The 16,989-nt window shown below is 45.9% G+C and overlaps 1 protein-coding gene across 1 annotated transcript in view; it reads right to left on the bottom strand.

Moving 5' to 3' along the window:
* The window catches only part of TBC1D31 (TBC1 domain family member 31), a 48,445-nt gene that overhangs the window by 21,267 nt on the left and 10,189 nt on the right, over nucleotides 1-16,989 (bottom strand). Inside the window, exons 7-12 of the mRNA XM_088453155.1 lie at nucleotides 13,710-13,910; nucleotides 12,652-12,843; nucleotides 10,162-10,241; nucleotides 9,500-9,646; nucleotides 8,256-8,389; nucleotides 7,807-7,940 (exon numbers count right to left, since the gene is read on the bottom strand). Of these exons, the coding sequence (XP_088309281.1) occupies nucleotides 7,807-7,940; nucleotides 8,256-8,389; nucleotides 9,500-9,646; nucleotides 10,162-10,241; nucleotides 12,652-12,843; nucleotides 13,710-13,910 (888 nt within the window). The remainder of the gene's footprint in view (nucleotides 1-7,806; nucleotides 7,941-8,255; nucleotides 8,390-9,499; nucleotides 9,647-10,161; nucleotides 10,242-12,651; nucleotides 12,844-13,709; nucleotides 13,911-16,989) is intronic.

Genomic DNA, 16,989 nt, shown 5'->3' on the forward strand with positions numbered 1-16,989 from the left:
TCATAAGAGACACCCCTCTTCCCAGCTTCTTTCCGATTTGTCTGCTACTAGAGTAGCCCTGCGTAGACTCCTCTTTGACTCAGTTAGACGAGACTTTTGCTTATGCAGGAGCCGCTTTTTCCAGTGGGGTAACAAGACGGGGAAGTACTTAGCCAGGGCTCTCAGAGGTCAAAGGGCTTCCCTCTTCATTCAATCTATCCATGAGCCCTCGAGTGGGAATCGTACGCTCACTCGGGATATCACAGCAGCTTTCCATTCTTATTACACTAAATTGTACAATGTGCGTGATCCTAAATCCCCAGAAGAGATTAACACCTTCCGGGGGCTGGTAGCCCAATATCTTCATGACATTCATTGTTACAGATGAAGACAGGGCCTGGATAGATTCCCCCTTCTCCCTGTCTGAGTTAGAGGTAGCTCTTAAGTAGACTCCATCTGGGAAAAGCCCGGGCCCGGATGGTTTCGCTGTTGCTTATTACAAGTCATTCCGGGAACTATTGCTCCCTAAAATGCTCCCGGCCTTTAATTCAATTACAGGTGGTTACTTTTTCTCACCCCAAACCCTTGAGGCGTATATCACCGTTATACTGGCCCAATGTTCCAGTTATCACCCTATATCATTGCTCAATGTAGACATTAAACTATTTGCTAAGCTCCTCGCCAATCGGTTTAAGCTTTTACTCCCCAATCTAATACATTCAGACCAAGTGGGACTTGTTCCAGGGAGGAAGGCTCGGGACAACACTACCAAAGTTATTGATTTGATACACTTGGCTGCTGGTAGTTCTGTCCAGATTGTCCTCCACTCATCCCGAAAATGCGTTCGATAGGTCTGAGTGGCTGTTTATGCAGGGGGTCCTCCTACATATGGGTCTGGGGGACCTGAATGTCTACATCGTATAATGTCGCTATATCATCTCCCTTCAGCTAGGAATAGGGTTAATGGAGTTTTATCTGAACTGGTGGGGATTAGAAATGGCACTAGACAGGGCTGCCCTCTATCCACTCTAATTTTCGTTCTTTGCATGGAGGCACTGGCACGAGCTATTAGGGCCAATCCCAATGTGACGGGTTTGTGTGTTCAGAGGGGTCGACTATAAATTAGCTTTATTTGCTGATGACCTATTAGCAATACTTTCCAGTTCGATCACCTCGGTCCCTAACCTAGTGGCAGAATTCAGTAGATTTGGCGCGTTATCTAATTTCAAGGTCAATTATTCAAAATCGGTAGCAGTGAATTTAACAGCTCGTTCCCTCTCTATTGACGCGCTGAAACATGCTTTCGCATTCACTTGGCACGCCTCTAGTCTCAAATACCTTGGAGTCATTCTTGATAAAGATCTCTCCAGGTTGTTTGAACATAACTTTAAGCCTCTACTACAGACCTTGCGATTGGAACTAAAGACTTGGACAAATAAGACTTCTTCTTGGTTGGGGTGGGTCAGTGTGGTTAAAATGAATGATCTGCCCTGGGTCTTATATATACTACAGTCTTTGCCCATTAGGGTCCCTCAGCTGTGGTTTCGTGAGCCACATAACATAGTGAGAGACTTTGTTTGGGGTGTCCGCAAACCTCGTTTTAAGCATGCTATATTATTCAGATGTAAGACAATGGGGGGGGGACTCCAACTCCCGCATTTTCCAACTTACTATGATGCAATTATGCTTGGTCGCATAATGGACTGGACGAGGGTCGGAGATGCCAGACAATGGGTCCAGTTAGAAAATCGCTTCTACAGCTCTATCTACCTATCCATGGACATTGTAGCCTGCCCCACCCTACAATAGGTCCCACTTTAGATAGATGGAATAAATTGAGAACATATCCATGGATCTCTTCTCTTTAAACCTTTGACCCCAATATTTAATAATCCAGACTTCCCTCCAAGTACTTCTGGACATATGTTTGATAAATGGAAAGTGCAGGGTGTCTCCAGAGTTGGTCAGCTGGTGGACTCTGGTAAGGTCATGCCCTTTAGCTCCCTTCAGATGAGGTGGTCCCTGCCAGCGGCTGAGATTTGGAGATACCTTCAGCTTAAGCATTTTGTTCATAGTGGAGAAGTTCGATTGGCCTGCAGTAGACCATTAACCTCCTTTGAAGATATGTACCTGGCGGCTGCTCATCCGTCCCATTCTCTATGTTTGCGTTATAAATTGCTGATAGCAAACGCTTACCCTGTAGCCCCCAAGTTTTTAAATGACTGGGAATGTGATTTGGGGGTTTCGTTCACCCCTCAGGATGGACTTTTGATAACTCTTTTGCTAGCTCCATTAGTTATTCAGTGATCGAGACCCACTATAAAGTAATCACATGCTGGTACAGGTGTCCACAAATACTAGCTAAAATTGTGCTGCTGGCACTGTAATTCTGCAGAAGGCTCGCCCCTACATATTTGGTGGGATTGTCGAGAGCTACGTCCTTTTTGAGAGAAAGTTATTTCTCTTTCTGCACCAGTTTTAGGATATGCAGTCCCCTCAGACCCCTCCTTTCGGCTTCTAAATTTGTACCCTGGATTGCTTAAGCTATACAAGAAATCCCTCGTCAAATTTCTTAACCGTGTGTCGAAAGCAGTAAATCCTATTCACTGAAAATCTGTGGCCCCTCCTTCACTAAAGGAATGGGTTTGCTCGCGTGGATCTTTACATGGACGATAGGGAGTTGAGAAACAGCGTGAATTTAGGGATACCTGGCTCCCTTGGCTTGAGTTTAAATCTTCCACTGACTATGCCGATGCTCCAATTTAAATAACTGGTGCTCTAGGTGACACCCTCCCTTCTCCCCCTATGCTTCTTAAGTTTTCCCCTGGTCTTGTCTTTTTTATTTGTTGTCTTTATGTTTGTTTGTTTTATGTGCTGTGGTACTTGATTTTGGGTTATTTTTTTATCTGACTGAGTATCGCTTCGTATTCTGATTGCTATACATGTTTGTACATGTCTACTCCAGTGGATGCTTTCATTTGCTCAGTACTGTTACACCAACTGTTGGTTTTTTTTTATTTTATTTTTTTTTCCATCTGTCTGTGCTGTTACTTTGGAAACCAATTCATATATATTGCAAAGAAATATATATAAAAAAATGTATTAACATTTATGTGTATAGCGCACACATATTCCGCAACCCTTTACAACGAATGTTTAGTCATTCTCATCAGTCCCTGCCCCAGTGGTGCTTACAGTCTATAAGGGAGATGTATGAAGCAGTGAGAAGGGTGGAGAGGTGTGTCAGTGGAGAAGTTGTCCATCACAAGCAATTAGTTTCTACCTATCATTTTATAGAATGTACTTGATATATGCTACCTCAAAGCTGATTGGTTGCTATGAGCAACTTCTCAACTGATCCTCTCTTTTCACTGCTTGATACATCTCCATACAATTTCCCCAGCAGATGGACACACACACATATACACTAGTGCGGCCGGGTGCATATCCCACCGCCATTGCCCCACACTTCAGTTCAAAAGTTGCAGACCCTGTGTGAGCAACAGGCACAGAGCGAAATACATACTTAAAAGGTCATTGTTAGACTGCGGGCCATGGCTGCTGGGGCATAACATTTATAAGTGCATAATTTAAAAGTGCAATTTACATTTTAAACCTAATTTTTACATTATACCGGTGTTCAACCGAAGCGAAACAGAACGAAAACATTCTAACTTCAAACAATATCTGGACCAAGAATTGGGATTCGAAATCTCTTCACAAGCACCTGCTGTCTGCATATCCAGGACAGTCATCACTGGGCTCCCTGTTTGGTCACTGCAAGAGCTTAGCACTTTACTTGCTATAACTTGTGCTGGCTCTCTGGTTTTCACAAACTTCTCAATGCATACTGTATATGTGCCAATGTCAGCTTACCTATTTACACTATCTTTTTACCTTAGCTCTTTTGCCTAGCCTCACATCACCTATCAACTAACACAGTCTACTTTAATATTACATTTCTGCATTAATTATATTTCCACTTTTATTCCACGTAATAATACACTTTTGTTATTGTGCATTCACCTTTTCCAACACTGCAAATCTCCTGCACTCTCTCTCACATTCATATTTCTTCCCTACTTTCAGGCTTCCTCCCCCACACCATGACCATGGTTTCTTCAACTGCCGCCTTCACTCAATCTCTATCTGATCCTCTTTTCTGCCCTCTGCCTCCACCGTTATCCTTCCATCCTTGTCTCCTCCTGCTCCCATTATCTCCTCTCTCTGCCTTCCTCCCCCATTACTCCACTTTCATTCTCTTTTAACCCCCCATGGTCCTACTACCCCACCGCTAACCACTCCTCCCACCCTTCTCTCCTTGTCACTTCACCCCACCTCCATCCAAATCCCCTCCCTGCCCACTTCCTACAGGTTCTCCTCCGAGCACTGGAGCCTGCACTATTGCTACACTCTATTCATCTCGGTCCCCCAAATTAATCTCACCTTCTTGCTACAGCAACCCTGATAATCTCATTCATATCTCCCCCACAAACACTGTCCCTCTATCCATTGCCCTCTGGAATGCCAGATCATTCGGTAATAAGATAGTCTCCGCCCATGACCTTTTCATCTCCAACTCCCTGCATCTCCTAAGTTACCGAAACCTGGATTTCACCCTCTGACGCCACTTTTCCTGCAGCTCTCTCCTCTGGGGGCCTCACCTTCTCTCTCACCCCCTGGTCCAGTGGTCGTGGTGGTGTTGGGGTCCTTCTATCCCCCGGTTCTCCTACCAACTCATACCCTCAAAACCATCCATTCTCTACATTTAAGGTTCATGCTATACGCCTCTTCCAACCAGTACACCTGAGAGTAGCTGTCATTTATCATCCCCCTGGCCCTCCCTCCAAATTCCTTGACAAGTTTGCTTCCTGGCTCCCGCACTTGCTCTCCTCAGACTTTCCCTCCATTTATCCTAGGTGACTTCAATATTCCAATTGATATCCCCACAGAATCCTCTGCTTCTAAACTCCTTACCCTCACGTGTGAATAGGCACTCGCTTAATCTGGTCTTCACTCAGCATTGTGATATTTCTGATTACTCCAATTCCCCATTCCCCCTCCCTGACCATCACCTTCACTCTTTTAACTTATCCCTCTCTCTATCTCCTAAAGCTACCATCACTAAGCGTAACATTGAGGCAATTGATACAGTTTCTTTTTCCTCAATGCTTGACTCACTTCTCTCCACTAACTCTCTCTGAACAAGTCACCTCCCTATACAATGCCTCCCTTACTGCTGCTCTTGATTCTGTTGCTCCAGCAATCACTACTCACCCTCACAGATCCACCCCTCAACCCTGGCATTCCAAATGCAGCAAATACCTGCAAAAGTGTTCACAAACTGCCGAGTGACAGTGGAGAGAAAAATCACACTCTAAGGCAGACCTCCTCCATTTCAAATTTATGCTCTCATCCAACAGTGCTGCCCTTTCCCTCTCTAAACAATCATATATCAAGAATCTCCCGGTCCTCCCGGCATCTGCCACCTTCAACTCCCTCCTCTGCCCACCCCCTTCTCGTCTCCCCTCCTCGCTCTTTGCCCTTGACTTTGCCACCTACTTTACATCTAAAACGGATTACATACGCCAGGACATCATATCCCACCAGACCCTCAGCACTACGCCCCCTCCTTACCCTGACCACCCCTCCCCATCCAACTTACCAACTCTGACATCACTCTCTCCTGTATCTGGAAAGGAAGTCATGGCCCTCACCCGGCCCCCCCCTCCACCCTAATACTTACCTTCTCCTCTATCCTTCTGTCTGTCTGTTTCCATCTTTACCACCTCCTCAATCTCTCCCTCTCATCAGGTACTGTCCCTTGTGCATTCAAACATGCCCTTGTCTCCCCCATTCTTAAAAAACCTAACACTCTAACTACCGACCCATATCTCTCCTCCCTTTTCTCTCCAAACTCCTTGAGCATATTGATTTCAACTGCCTTTATTTCCTCCCATACCCATTTCAATCTGGCTTCCGTTCTCTCCACTCCACTGAAACTGCCCTCACGAAAGTTAGCAATGACCTCCTTGCTGTCAAATCCAAAGGCCACTACTCTCTGGTCATTCTCCTTGACCTCTCTGCTGCTTTTGACACTGTGGACCCCCCTCTCCTCCTGCAAATCCTTCACTCCCTTGGTCTATGTGACACAGGCCTCTCTTCCTACCTCTCCGACCTATCCTTCTCTGTCTCCTCTCATGACACCCCTCACCCCCTACATCCTCTTACAGTAGGTGTTTCCCAAGATTCTGTTCTTGGACCTCTCCTATTCTCCCTCTATATGTCCTCTCTAGGTGAACTCATCAACTCTTTTGACCTCCAATATCATTTCTATGCTGATGATACTTAGATCTACCTTTCCTCCCCTGACTTCTCACCCTCTCTCCTAACTCATACCTCCAACTGTCTCTCTGCTATCTCTTCCTGGATGTCCCAGCGCTTTCTTAAACTTAACATGTCTAAGACTGAGCTGATCATCTTCCCACCCTCCCGAATAACCTCTGTCTTGGAGTTATCATGTACTCCTTACCTCTCCTTCAAACCACACATTCAGCACCTCTCACAGTCCTGTTTCCATCTAAAAAATATTTCCAACCCTATTTCACCCAGGATGCTACTAAAACCCTCATCCACTCACAAGTCCTCTTCAGACTGGACTACTGTGACCTCCTCCTATCTGGCCTCCCTGACTCCCACATCTCACCACTCCAATCTGTTCTCAATACTGCTGCTCGGCTCATCTTCCTCTCCAAACATTCTACATCTGCCTCCCCTCTCCTACAAGCCCTCCACTGACTCCCCTTCCTCTTCAGAACCCAATTCAAGGTTCTTACACTCACTTACAAAGCCCTCATCCATTCCTCTCCCATTTACATCTCTGACCTCATCTCCCTTCACAGTCCCGTCCGCCCTCTTTGCTCAACAAATGCATGCAGGCTCTCCTGCCAACTGATTACTTCCACCCACTCCCGCCACCAAGATTTTGCCCGCTCTGCTCCCTACGTCTGGAACGCTCTTCCTATCAGACTCTCCACCTCCCTACAAATCTTCAAACGGACTATCAAGACCCAATACCTCATCAAAGCCTTCCAGCTCTCATCCTAACCCACTGCTACATGCTCCTTCCTCCCTGTCTACCCCATCTATGTCATGCCTGTTTGTCTGCCCCTCCCCATTAAAATGTTAGCTCTCACGAGCAAGATCCTCTACCCTCTTGTGCTCCTCCTTACTTATACTTTCATCTACTCCTCACTCCCCCCTAGGGCACCTAACACCTGGTTGCTTACACCCTGTTGTTTATGAGTGTTATGATCGCTATTGGGTAGCAATGTGTATAAACCATGTCCTTGTCCTGCATTGTATTGAACTGTAAGTCTGGTTTCTTGTTCACTTATTTATGTACTATGTTGGGCGCTGCAGAACACCTGTGGTGCTATATAAATAAAGGACAATAATAATATAATATTTTCTATTCAGGGTAAATACTAGCTGCTTTTGCATGTAGCCCAGAAACGCTGGACAGCTTTATTTGTACACTGTCATTTACATACGCCTGCTCCCAAATCTAAATCTCTCTGCACGTGTTATATCCCCCCATCTGCAGTGCTGAATGGTTTATACCAAGGTGCAAAGTCACTGGCACTTTTTTTTTTGTCTTGCTTTCAACCCAGAATCAGCCCCTTAGTGACTTTAGCGTTTAAGACTTCTTAAGAGCCAGAACTTTCCCGATGTTATATAAATAAATGCTGACCTGGGAGACTTGTGTTATACTTTGTAAGCTAAATCCCATGGACGATCGAGCACGCCAGAGGGTGCGCTGGTTACCTGGGATGTGACGTCATAGCTCACGAAATGCTGGAGAAGTTCTTTATCGTGATGAGCCAAAACGTTCTCTACCATGCTTAGAATGTTGATTGGAGGATTCGGAAAATATTCGAACCAATGCTGACACCAGTTGGCTACAGAGAGGTGACAAATTGTATGATGATGTGGTCATAAGAAATCTTACAGCAGCTGCTCTAACTATAATAAAACATTTTTATTATAATTATGGCCGATTATCAGAAGTCATGCAGGGCTACCAGCTTGGTATCTCTTACTAGAAATGCCCAAATACCATTCATGTTCTAGACGTTAGTATTCATGACGCGACCGGTTCATATAAATGACTACAAACCAATCACGCATGGATCTGTACTTTAAAAGCTCCGACTTTTAGAGGGTAAAACAAACACAAGGAAAATAATAGAGAGCACAAGAACTAAAGGACGTACTTATCACTGTAGCCACAACTTCAAAGCAGATGAGTTGGTTGTTCTGAAAAAGTTTGACGAATGGAAAAGCCAACAGAGGTAGGTACTTTGTTTCTCCAAATATTGCAGACCAGTGGGCCAATGCGGACAGCGTCCTGGTGATCAGAAACAGCAATGCTGGGATGAAGGCGACCAGCACTAAAACCAATACGGCACACATTTCATGCTACAGAATTAAATGTAAGGTACAACTAAACCTAAAAACAATAATATAAAAGTTTTCTAATTACAGGGTTTAATCTGAGTGACCCTGCCCCTCTCTTACCTGCCCTCCTATCTAACCGTTCCTGCTCTGTCTCTATCTCCAACTCTCTCCCACCTCCTGCTCCCTAAGGCTCAGTCCTTGGTCCCCTTCTCTCTCCACACCTCCTCCCTGGGTGACCTAATCAGCTCATTCATTCTACAATACCAACTATACGTAGATGATACTATCCCCCTCCCACCCTCTCTCGCATTTCCATCCGTCTCTCTCAGATCTCCTCCTGGATGTCCGAGATCTTTTTTAAACTCAACATGTCTGAGGCTGAGCTTATTGCAACCCCGAACTGTTGTAACCAGCTACTCTCCAGCCTTCCTCTCCCCTCTCACGCCTTCCTCAGCGCTGTAGCTCATCGTATCCTCCTATCCCGTTACTCCAAATTAACCTCTCCTTCAACTTCGTCACTGGCTCCACTTTCGCCACAGAATCCAGTTCGAGTTCCTCACTGTAAAGCGAAGCGATGTGTACCCAGCTGATATGTCGGGCCAACATGTCTGATCTTGGGTACACATCGGAACGAAGTAATGAACGACGGAACGATACCTCGTTCTATCCATCATTACCTGCAACAGGGCCGCTTACAATACGGTCGGTGGGACGTGCACCACAGCCGACTGGACGATGTTGGGAGAGCACATATTGGCCGTACACACTGAGCAATGTGGCAGTCTTACCCAGACTTCTCAATTAAATTCTGTTAAAGTAGGAACATACACGCAAAAGGATGGGGAGATGATATACAAAGCTAAAACTTGCTCTGCAAACTCATCATGGTTACGTGACTGGATCTATACAGAGCATTTCCATTACCGAGAAGTCTTGTAGAGCCATGAGTAAATCAGCTGATACCAAGGGGTGAAATGCGTCGGGTCAGATTAGCTGAGCAGGAATTTCAAGAAAATGCTGCAAATTGCTATATTGAGGAGTTAAGAAAGCACATGGTTACCTCTGGAGAACCCTCAAGAGCTTCCTGCTTTTGATGGGGTATTCCTGGTGAAGCAGGAGGTACTGGGCATGTGTGCCCTTGTCCGTGAGGCTGCTGAAGGCCGCATGGTTCTCCGGCAGCTGGAGCAAGGTACGCCATATAAACATTCTGCATAAACAATAAAAGCCAAAAGATAAAAAAAAAAAAAAAATATTGTAAAAAAAAAAATTCACAGGTAACTTTCTATCTGGAATCAGGGTCATTTACCGACATAAGTGGACCTTCCTGACCCTTGTAAGAACATCAGATATTATAAAATGGATTGCTGATGACATCTCAAGAAATTTCTTTATTTTTCACAGTTAAAGACCAAACTCTTATCTCTAGCGTTATCTAAGCCAATACAAGAGGAATTAATGATTTGTTTAACTCTACATCCATTATAAAAGCCCTAATCAATCGAACACAATGAACATGCTAGATGTAGGACCTTCATTAGAAACAGAGAGACTCTGACACCACAACCTTCCCACATCAATACAGTTGGGAAACCAGGCTCCTTCCGCTATATAACTGCTTCATAGGGACATGAGGGATGGACAGGCAAAGAAAATGTAACCGAAAAATGTTCTCAGACCCTGCACTAATGCACCTTAAAGAAGAACCTCAACGCGTTTCTTTACCTGTATTTTGCCGGATACTCTCCAAACCCTTTCAGTAAAGCTTGAAGACGTTCCTTGTTCAGCCCACCTGGTAACTCATTCTGCATCAAGCACAAACATAAGACTATTAATAACTTGCCAAAAAATAATGAGATAAATTCATAGTGTGAAAACGTCAAATGGGTATAGTACAGCATAAAAATATCAACACATACGGCGTATGCCAGATATCAACAAATACAACTTTACATTCTGCATAGAGTTTATTGGACGCCTGTCCGCCTTCATAGTTTTGGATGGTTGGCCTAAGTGTGCACTGTCACCTGCTAGCTTTTGGCATTTGCTTTGGTCTTGTCGTCGGGTCGCCTCTTTCTGGATAAGATTTGTGGGGTGTACTCAGGAGACCAGAATACGTATGCCTCTATTTACTCCTCGTATTTGTCTTTTTGAGCTTGACCTGGCGGATTCCTTGAGCTCTTCTTGGCCACTGTAGGTTAACAATCTTCTAGTTTTAGCCCGTGTATGTATCAGAACATGGATGGCCCCCAATCCCCCTTGTTTTTCCGCATGGATAGACTTGGTTAATGTCACTATTTCTCATGAACGCTTCATGTACCATTAGAAGAAATGTCCTCTTAAGTATCACAGAGTTTGGGCCCTTTGCTAGCATCCAGAAATGCTATAGAGCCTCCTAATTCCAATTAGCCCTACCCTCTTTATTGTGGTTTTTCTTAGTGTCTCACCTGCTGGGTGCCCTCGCCAGTCTCTTCGCTATTTTGTTCCGTGTGTCAAAGACTTTGCTGTATTCATGGCGTTCCTATGGTTTTATATGCATTGTTATTTACATGCGGATTTCTGAGTTATAATAATGTATCACTCTTTACTTTTCGGTGTTCTTATTATCTGCTATTTGTACCGATGTGCGCAATAATTTTACGCTAATACTCATTGCGCTCATTAAGTTTCGCTCGTGTCTTCTGTTGGTAGTATTACCTCTTGGTATCCATACTGAACGTTCAGACGTTCAGTGTATGCAGATCAACCATCCCCAAACATGGCAACCTAGCGGCGGTTGTCAGGTTGACCGTCATACTCGGCCGATGATTGATGTTAAAAACGACCAGCGGGCGCACGCATCGCTGGTCGTTTTTAACCTTTTACTGCCCGAATTGCAGGCGATTACCAAGCGATGGAGCGATAACGACCTTCGTTATCGCTCCATCGCTAGGTATAATCGCCTAGTGGATGGGCAGCTTAAAGCTACATGCAAGATGCATCTTTCTATACGCACAGAAGTGATAAACGACACCTCAAGCCTTCAGATTGGATGTGGCCTCGGCCTTAAGTGCCAGTATCTTTTCCTGGGAGATAAGAAACCAGTGAAAAGATGTCAAACAGGATCCACATCAAGCTCATGGTCACGGTTGGAGTCAGGGATGAACTTTACTAACTATCAGTGTCATCGGAGTTCTAGAAATGTGGTTTCAGAATGCAGATTCCAGACAGGGAGCCTTGAACACAAAATCATCTAGGGGAAGGGACGGTAATCCCTTGCCATCACTGGTAGACACCCTAGCAATAGACTGGAGGCACAATGGCAGTAGCCAAACTGGAAGTGGTTCCAATTTGTGATGCAGGAGGTGCGGGGTGGAAATGGCTGGACAAGGAACTTTCCCTGTACCCTCTCCATTTGTTTGGTTTAATTTGTTCATGTGCCATTCTTCACTAGGAGTGCCATCGCTCTGCCTAGTACACACTTGTACAAATTGGAAAAGGGAGACGGACGGTGGGTCTAAATGTAATACCGGGGAGTGGTTCAGCCAGTGAGGAGGCACGGTAGGAAACAAGTGACCAATGGTAAAGGACAGATGAATAGGAGGAGGAGCCAGACTGCATGACATCAGGAACGGTCACTAGAGGAAAGAGGAAGTTTGCTATTGGTTGCAAGACTCCACATGATATTTACATTGTAAAAATCCTACATATGAAGCTCCACCCCCTAACCCCCTGCTCTGTAAAAAAAAATATACTAATGGTGCATACACACAGTCAGATCTGTCAGAGGAACGATGAACGATTTTTACCAACGATATGAACGATTTCAGACAGTATTAAAATGAATGAAATCGTCCAAATCTGACTGCAAACACATCAGGAACGCGCATCGTTCATCGTTGCAGGCTCACATGTCAAATTTTCTATCAGATATGAACTATTGAACGATTTTTAAAATCGTTATCGTTCAGATCTGACAGAAAGTGTCACCGTGTGTATGCACCATAACACACCACAGACAAATTAGGACATGTAAAAAGAAAGTCAAAAAGTATAGGGACACACAACCTGCCTGTGGCCATAACCTCCTCACTAATGATAGGCAGGCAGGAGTGGTTGCAGGGGTCTTAATCCTTCAATCGAGTGCCCGCTCTTGGCATTTACTGAAGGAAAGAGAAACAATGTTACACTGTACTTTACTATATAGATAAGCAGAGACTGTACAGCAGAAGGTACCTCTTTATTATCCGATGCGCTACTCCCGTCTGGTCGCAGAATCCTAGTCTTAATGATCTCTTCCTTTGATTTCCAAGGCCGACATGACCGGCCCGCTGCAACTTTAACCCTTTCACTACTTGCTCCAGACTTGTTAGCTGTAGAGTCCTTGTCTTTGGTTAAATCAACCACTTTTACAAGTGGTGGAGGGGGCTGCAAAATAGAAAGCAACACGGATCAGCAATTAAAAGCGCTCACGCTAGGCCGTCACACAGTGCCCGTTTCTAACTGCAGAGATGTGTCCTGGCCAGATTGTGACTGCTAACGTGCGCCCTGCAACCACAGAGATCAGGAGATGGGAGGAGCAAAGGGCCGGGCACCTGACCATAGGCTTAGCCCCTAGGAGGCGCACAATAATACACAGTACAGGAGGAAGGACTCCGGGCCTCCCGCACAACATAATTTTGCCATTGGCCCATCACCGTAACCCCTCACAAGTCGCCCGGGAGCCACACAAGCTTACAGCCTCTGCTGCCCACAGGGAATGCAGTTGAGAGAGGAACCAGCCATTGCTCAAGGAGGGAGGGAGACAGCAAATTAGCTGCACATAGTAAGTTAGTGCATTTACCCAAGTCTTAATTCGATGACATAACTAAATATGACAAACACCCTTCAAATAAAGGAAGAAAGTTCAGTTGTGGTTAAATAGAACTTCTCAAAATGTGAGAATTTAGACCATTTTAAATGGCAAATTATGCACTACTTTGCGGCATAACGTGAATAGTGGGGGCACTACTGTGTAGAATAACGTGAATAGTGGGGGCACTACTGTGTGGCATGTGAATAGTGGGGGCACTACTGTGTGGCATAACGTGAACAGTGGGGGCACTACTGTGTGGCATAACGTGAACAGTGGGGGCACTACTGTGTGGCATAACGTGAACAGTGGGGGCACTACTGTGTGGCATGTAGTAAATAGCAAGAGTTGTAGGAAGAGACCAGTAGGCCCAGGAGCCAATAGTGAGAGCTGTAGGAAGAGACCAGCAGACCCAGGAACACATAAGATAGAGACAACTCACCTTATTGATTTCTTTGGTCAATGCCTGGACACTGTACAAATTAACACTGCCATTCTCCAATACGCTGGCAATGTAGCGGCCATTTGGGCTTACAGATGATGTCACTATGCCGTCATCATGGCTTCCAATGTCAAACACAAGTTTGCACGTTTGGATATTGATAAACCTCATTATCCCATCTTGGCTGAGCACCCCAAGAACCTAAAGGAACAGCACACACACCAGGAAGAGTTTATTACGTAACATTCCATCCTATATTCTCATTGCATAATGAATGACAGACAGAGAAGAGAAGAGAAAAAAATAAAAAATAACAATTTATTATACTGATATTAAATCCTTTTTCCTCTGAATACATTGGGGGACACTGGAACCCTGTAGTATACAGGCTGAAGCTAGATGTTTGGACACTATTAAAAATATCTACACAAAGTCTGAAACTTCTCTCCTCTATATCCCCGGATCTGCTGTGACGTCAGTTATTCTTCTGAGCCCGACAAGGCAGGAGAGAAGAAAGACAATGTCCATGGCGATTGTTACTTAAAAGAAAAAAAATTGGAAAACCAGAGCATGAAGAGTGGGGACCCAGTGTCCCCCAATTGCTTGAGATAAAGGGTTTTAACAAAAGTATAAAAATTCTCTTGAGGGACACAAAGTTTGGGTAATTTTCTCATTGCTGCCCCTACGTGCGAGTATCCTTAGAAGCTGCGGTCTGCAACACCTTCCGTCCAGAAACATTGAATTTGTAAAACCGATTGAACGTAGGGACCGAGGAAGAGTTGGCTACCTGATACAGTGCACAGTGCGGACTCACGCTGCTCCACCCAGGAGGTGGTCACCAAATCTGGTAAAATGCTCCCTCGCTTCTTCAGGAACAGGTTTCCCTGCTCCAATGTAAACCAGTTAAACTACTGAAGTGTTCCATCTTCAAATAGTCTGTTTACACACTTGATAACCACTCAGTGGACCAAAATATCATCACCATTGATAAACTGAAGAGTCCTATTAATATGCTGCAGGTCTTCAGAGCCCTGACAACATCCAGTGCAGGGATCCCACATCTGCAAAGACTGACCAAGGCCTAACGTTGGGGGCTCACAAAATCCTGAATTAAGTGGTACCAGAATATCACTTTCTTCACCAGAGAGATAGCCAGGGCCGGCACCACCACTAGGCAGCTGCTTAGGGGTCTCGGCCACTGGAGGGCGCCGCTTGCTGCCTTGTTGTGTTAATGACATGTGTACCAGCTATAAAGGCCCCTGTGTAAATCCCGAGCGGCGTCCGCAGCACTTGTATAGACAGCCGCGGCCACTGCAATGACCAGGCAGTGTAATGGCCCGGCCGCCCCAGTGTAATGTAATGTCCAAGCGGCAGCTGCGGCCACCGCTATGTCAGAGACTGAGACAGTGAGATCAGTGCTACACACAGTCTCCTCACACCACGGCCCCCGCAGTGTCTGGCAGGTTCAGGGCAGGCTGCCGCTGCCTGCTTTGTTGTCACGGTGGTGTCAGAGGCCGGGAGCGCTGGCGATGGACCACTGAGGCTGGCTTGTTTCCCCATTAACTACCGCCCACCCCTCTCTCTTCCAATTGGCCAGAGGGGACATCTGAGGGAAGGTGCGTAGGTCAGGCCCCCCCCATTTGCTCCAGGCCACACTGACTTGCCGCTCTCCCCCGGTACCTGGGGCTGCTCCACTCCTGCTCCAGGGAGAAATGTTTCCACCGGGACCCCCTGCACATTAAGGTGACCGCGCAGATGAATACAGCTTTATGCTGTACTCCAAGGCAGTGACCGGGCTCCTCCGTGCCAGCAGCTCTTCAGGTAGCGCCAGCAGGAGACCCGCGAACAGCATCGAGCCCCTGAGCAGCATACTCAGGTGAGTGTGACAGCACTGAGTGGCTGGAAAGTGTGTATTGGGGGAGGAAGGGGGGGGGGTAGGCTGAAGTTCTGCCTAGGGTGCCAGGGAACCTTGCACCGGCCCTGGAGATAGCCAAAAGAAAGGCGGTCTTCCATGTAAGAAGACTCAACTACACAGAATCCAAGGATTCGAAATAAGGATGCTGTAAAGTCATTAAATCTAAGGGCGATTGGAGGACTGTATTGAGGTTGCAACATCCCCCTGTAAAAACATCTGTGCCACAATCTTTTGAAACAAGATCAATAGATTTGAACCTTAAACAATCTAAGTCTCTAACCACTGTCACCACCAGGAAATATACATCTTCCACACCCTAGGATAAATCTTGGCCAAAACTGGCTTTCTAGTCTTGAGTATGAGCCCTACCACCTTATGAGAAGCTCTTTGCCTTTAAGAATCATTATCCCCAACTCCACAGGAGTTAAAGCCAAACACACTACATTTCATGATGATCAGGCTCACTGATGTTAACAGGCCTTGTTCTTAGAGAGAGACATCACCACGGGACCTTCTTGGCCTGTCAGAGCCACGAGTACCATCTGAACCCTTTTCTCTTTTCACCTTCTTCATAAATAGGAGCTTTGCTACCGGAGGTCCCAGCGCAATCAGAAGAAAATGTCATGGGACCGACATAGTAGCTACTAGAAATCGCCTCCGGATACTATATCCTTAGCAGAATAGATCCAGCTTGTGGTTCAACCAAGAGGCCATAGTGTCAACATCTGGCTGATCCCTTATCGCCACAATCTGCTGAAACACTTCTGGATGAAGAAACCATTCTGTGCTTGAGCCCACCCGCAGTGATAGTCACCGCCCAGGTGCCGGCACGTCTGGAAGGAGAAAAATCTTCCCTCTAAAACATACTTCCAGGAATCTGCTAAGGGACCAAGGCTGCCACCTATAGCCTGAATCCGAGCTCCAGAGATGGGTAACCAAGGTGTCCAGGCAGGGTTTCCTGGCCACAGAGGAGAAGCTCTTTAGAGCTCCCTCAAACCACTTAACTGGCTATTTTATGCAACCTTCCCTCTACGTTTTCATGAAACTTTCAGGCAGGAGGCTGCAGAGGAAGGCACTTAATTCCCCTAGGAGAGAGGCTGGGGGACCCAGCAGCCCACTGAAGACTCCAGATCCCCCTGGACATCCAGGGAACAAAGCAAGTCCATTTTAAACACCTCATGTTAAGATAAAGGGGCTGGATCTTTATCCCTTACTGCACAGCCGCAGCCTCTAGACATGGTCCAGGCTGCAGCACGGGGGTGTTGCATCCGCCATTAACCACTTGTGGTGGGGGGGGATGCCGGCATCGAGACCGGGGACCCGGCAACAGTTGGGTCTCAGGGAAGAAGACTCTACAGTGGTCAA

The sequence above is a fragment of the Taudactylus pleione genome, unplaced genomic scaffold (assembly GCF_031769625.1).
Source record: "Taudactylus pleione unplaced genomic scaffold, aTauple2 ptg000571l, whole genome shotgun sequence".
Taxonomy (NCBI): domain Eukaryota; kingdom Metazoa; phylum Chordata; class Amphibia; order Anura; family Myobatrachidae; genus Taudactylus; species Taudactylus pleione.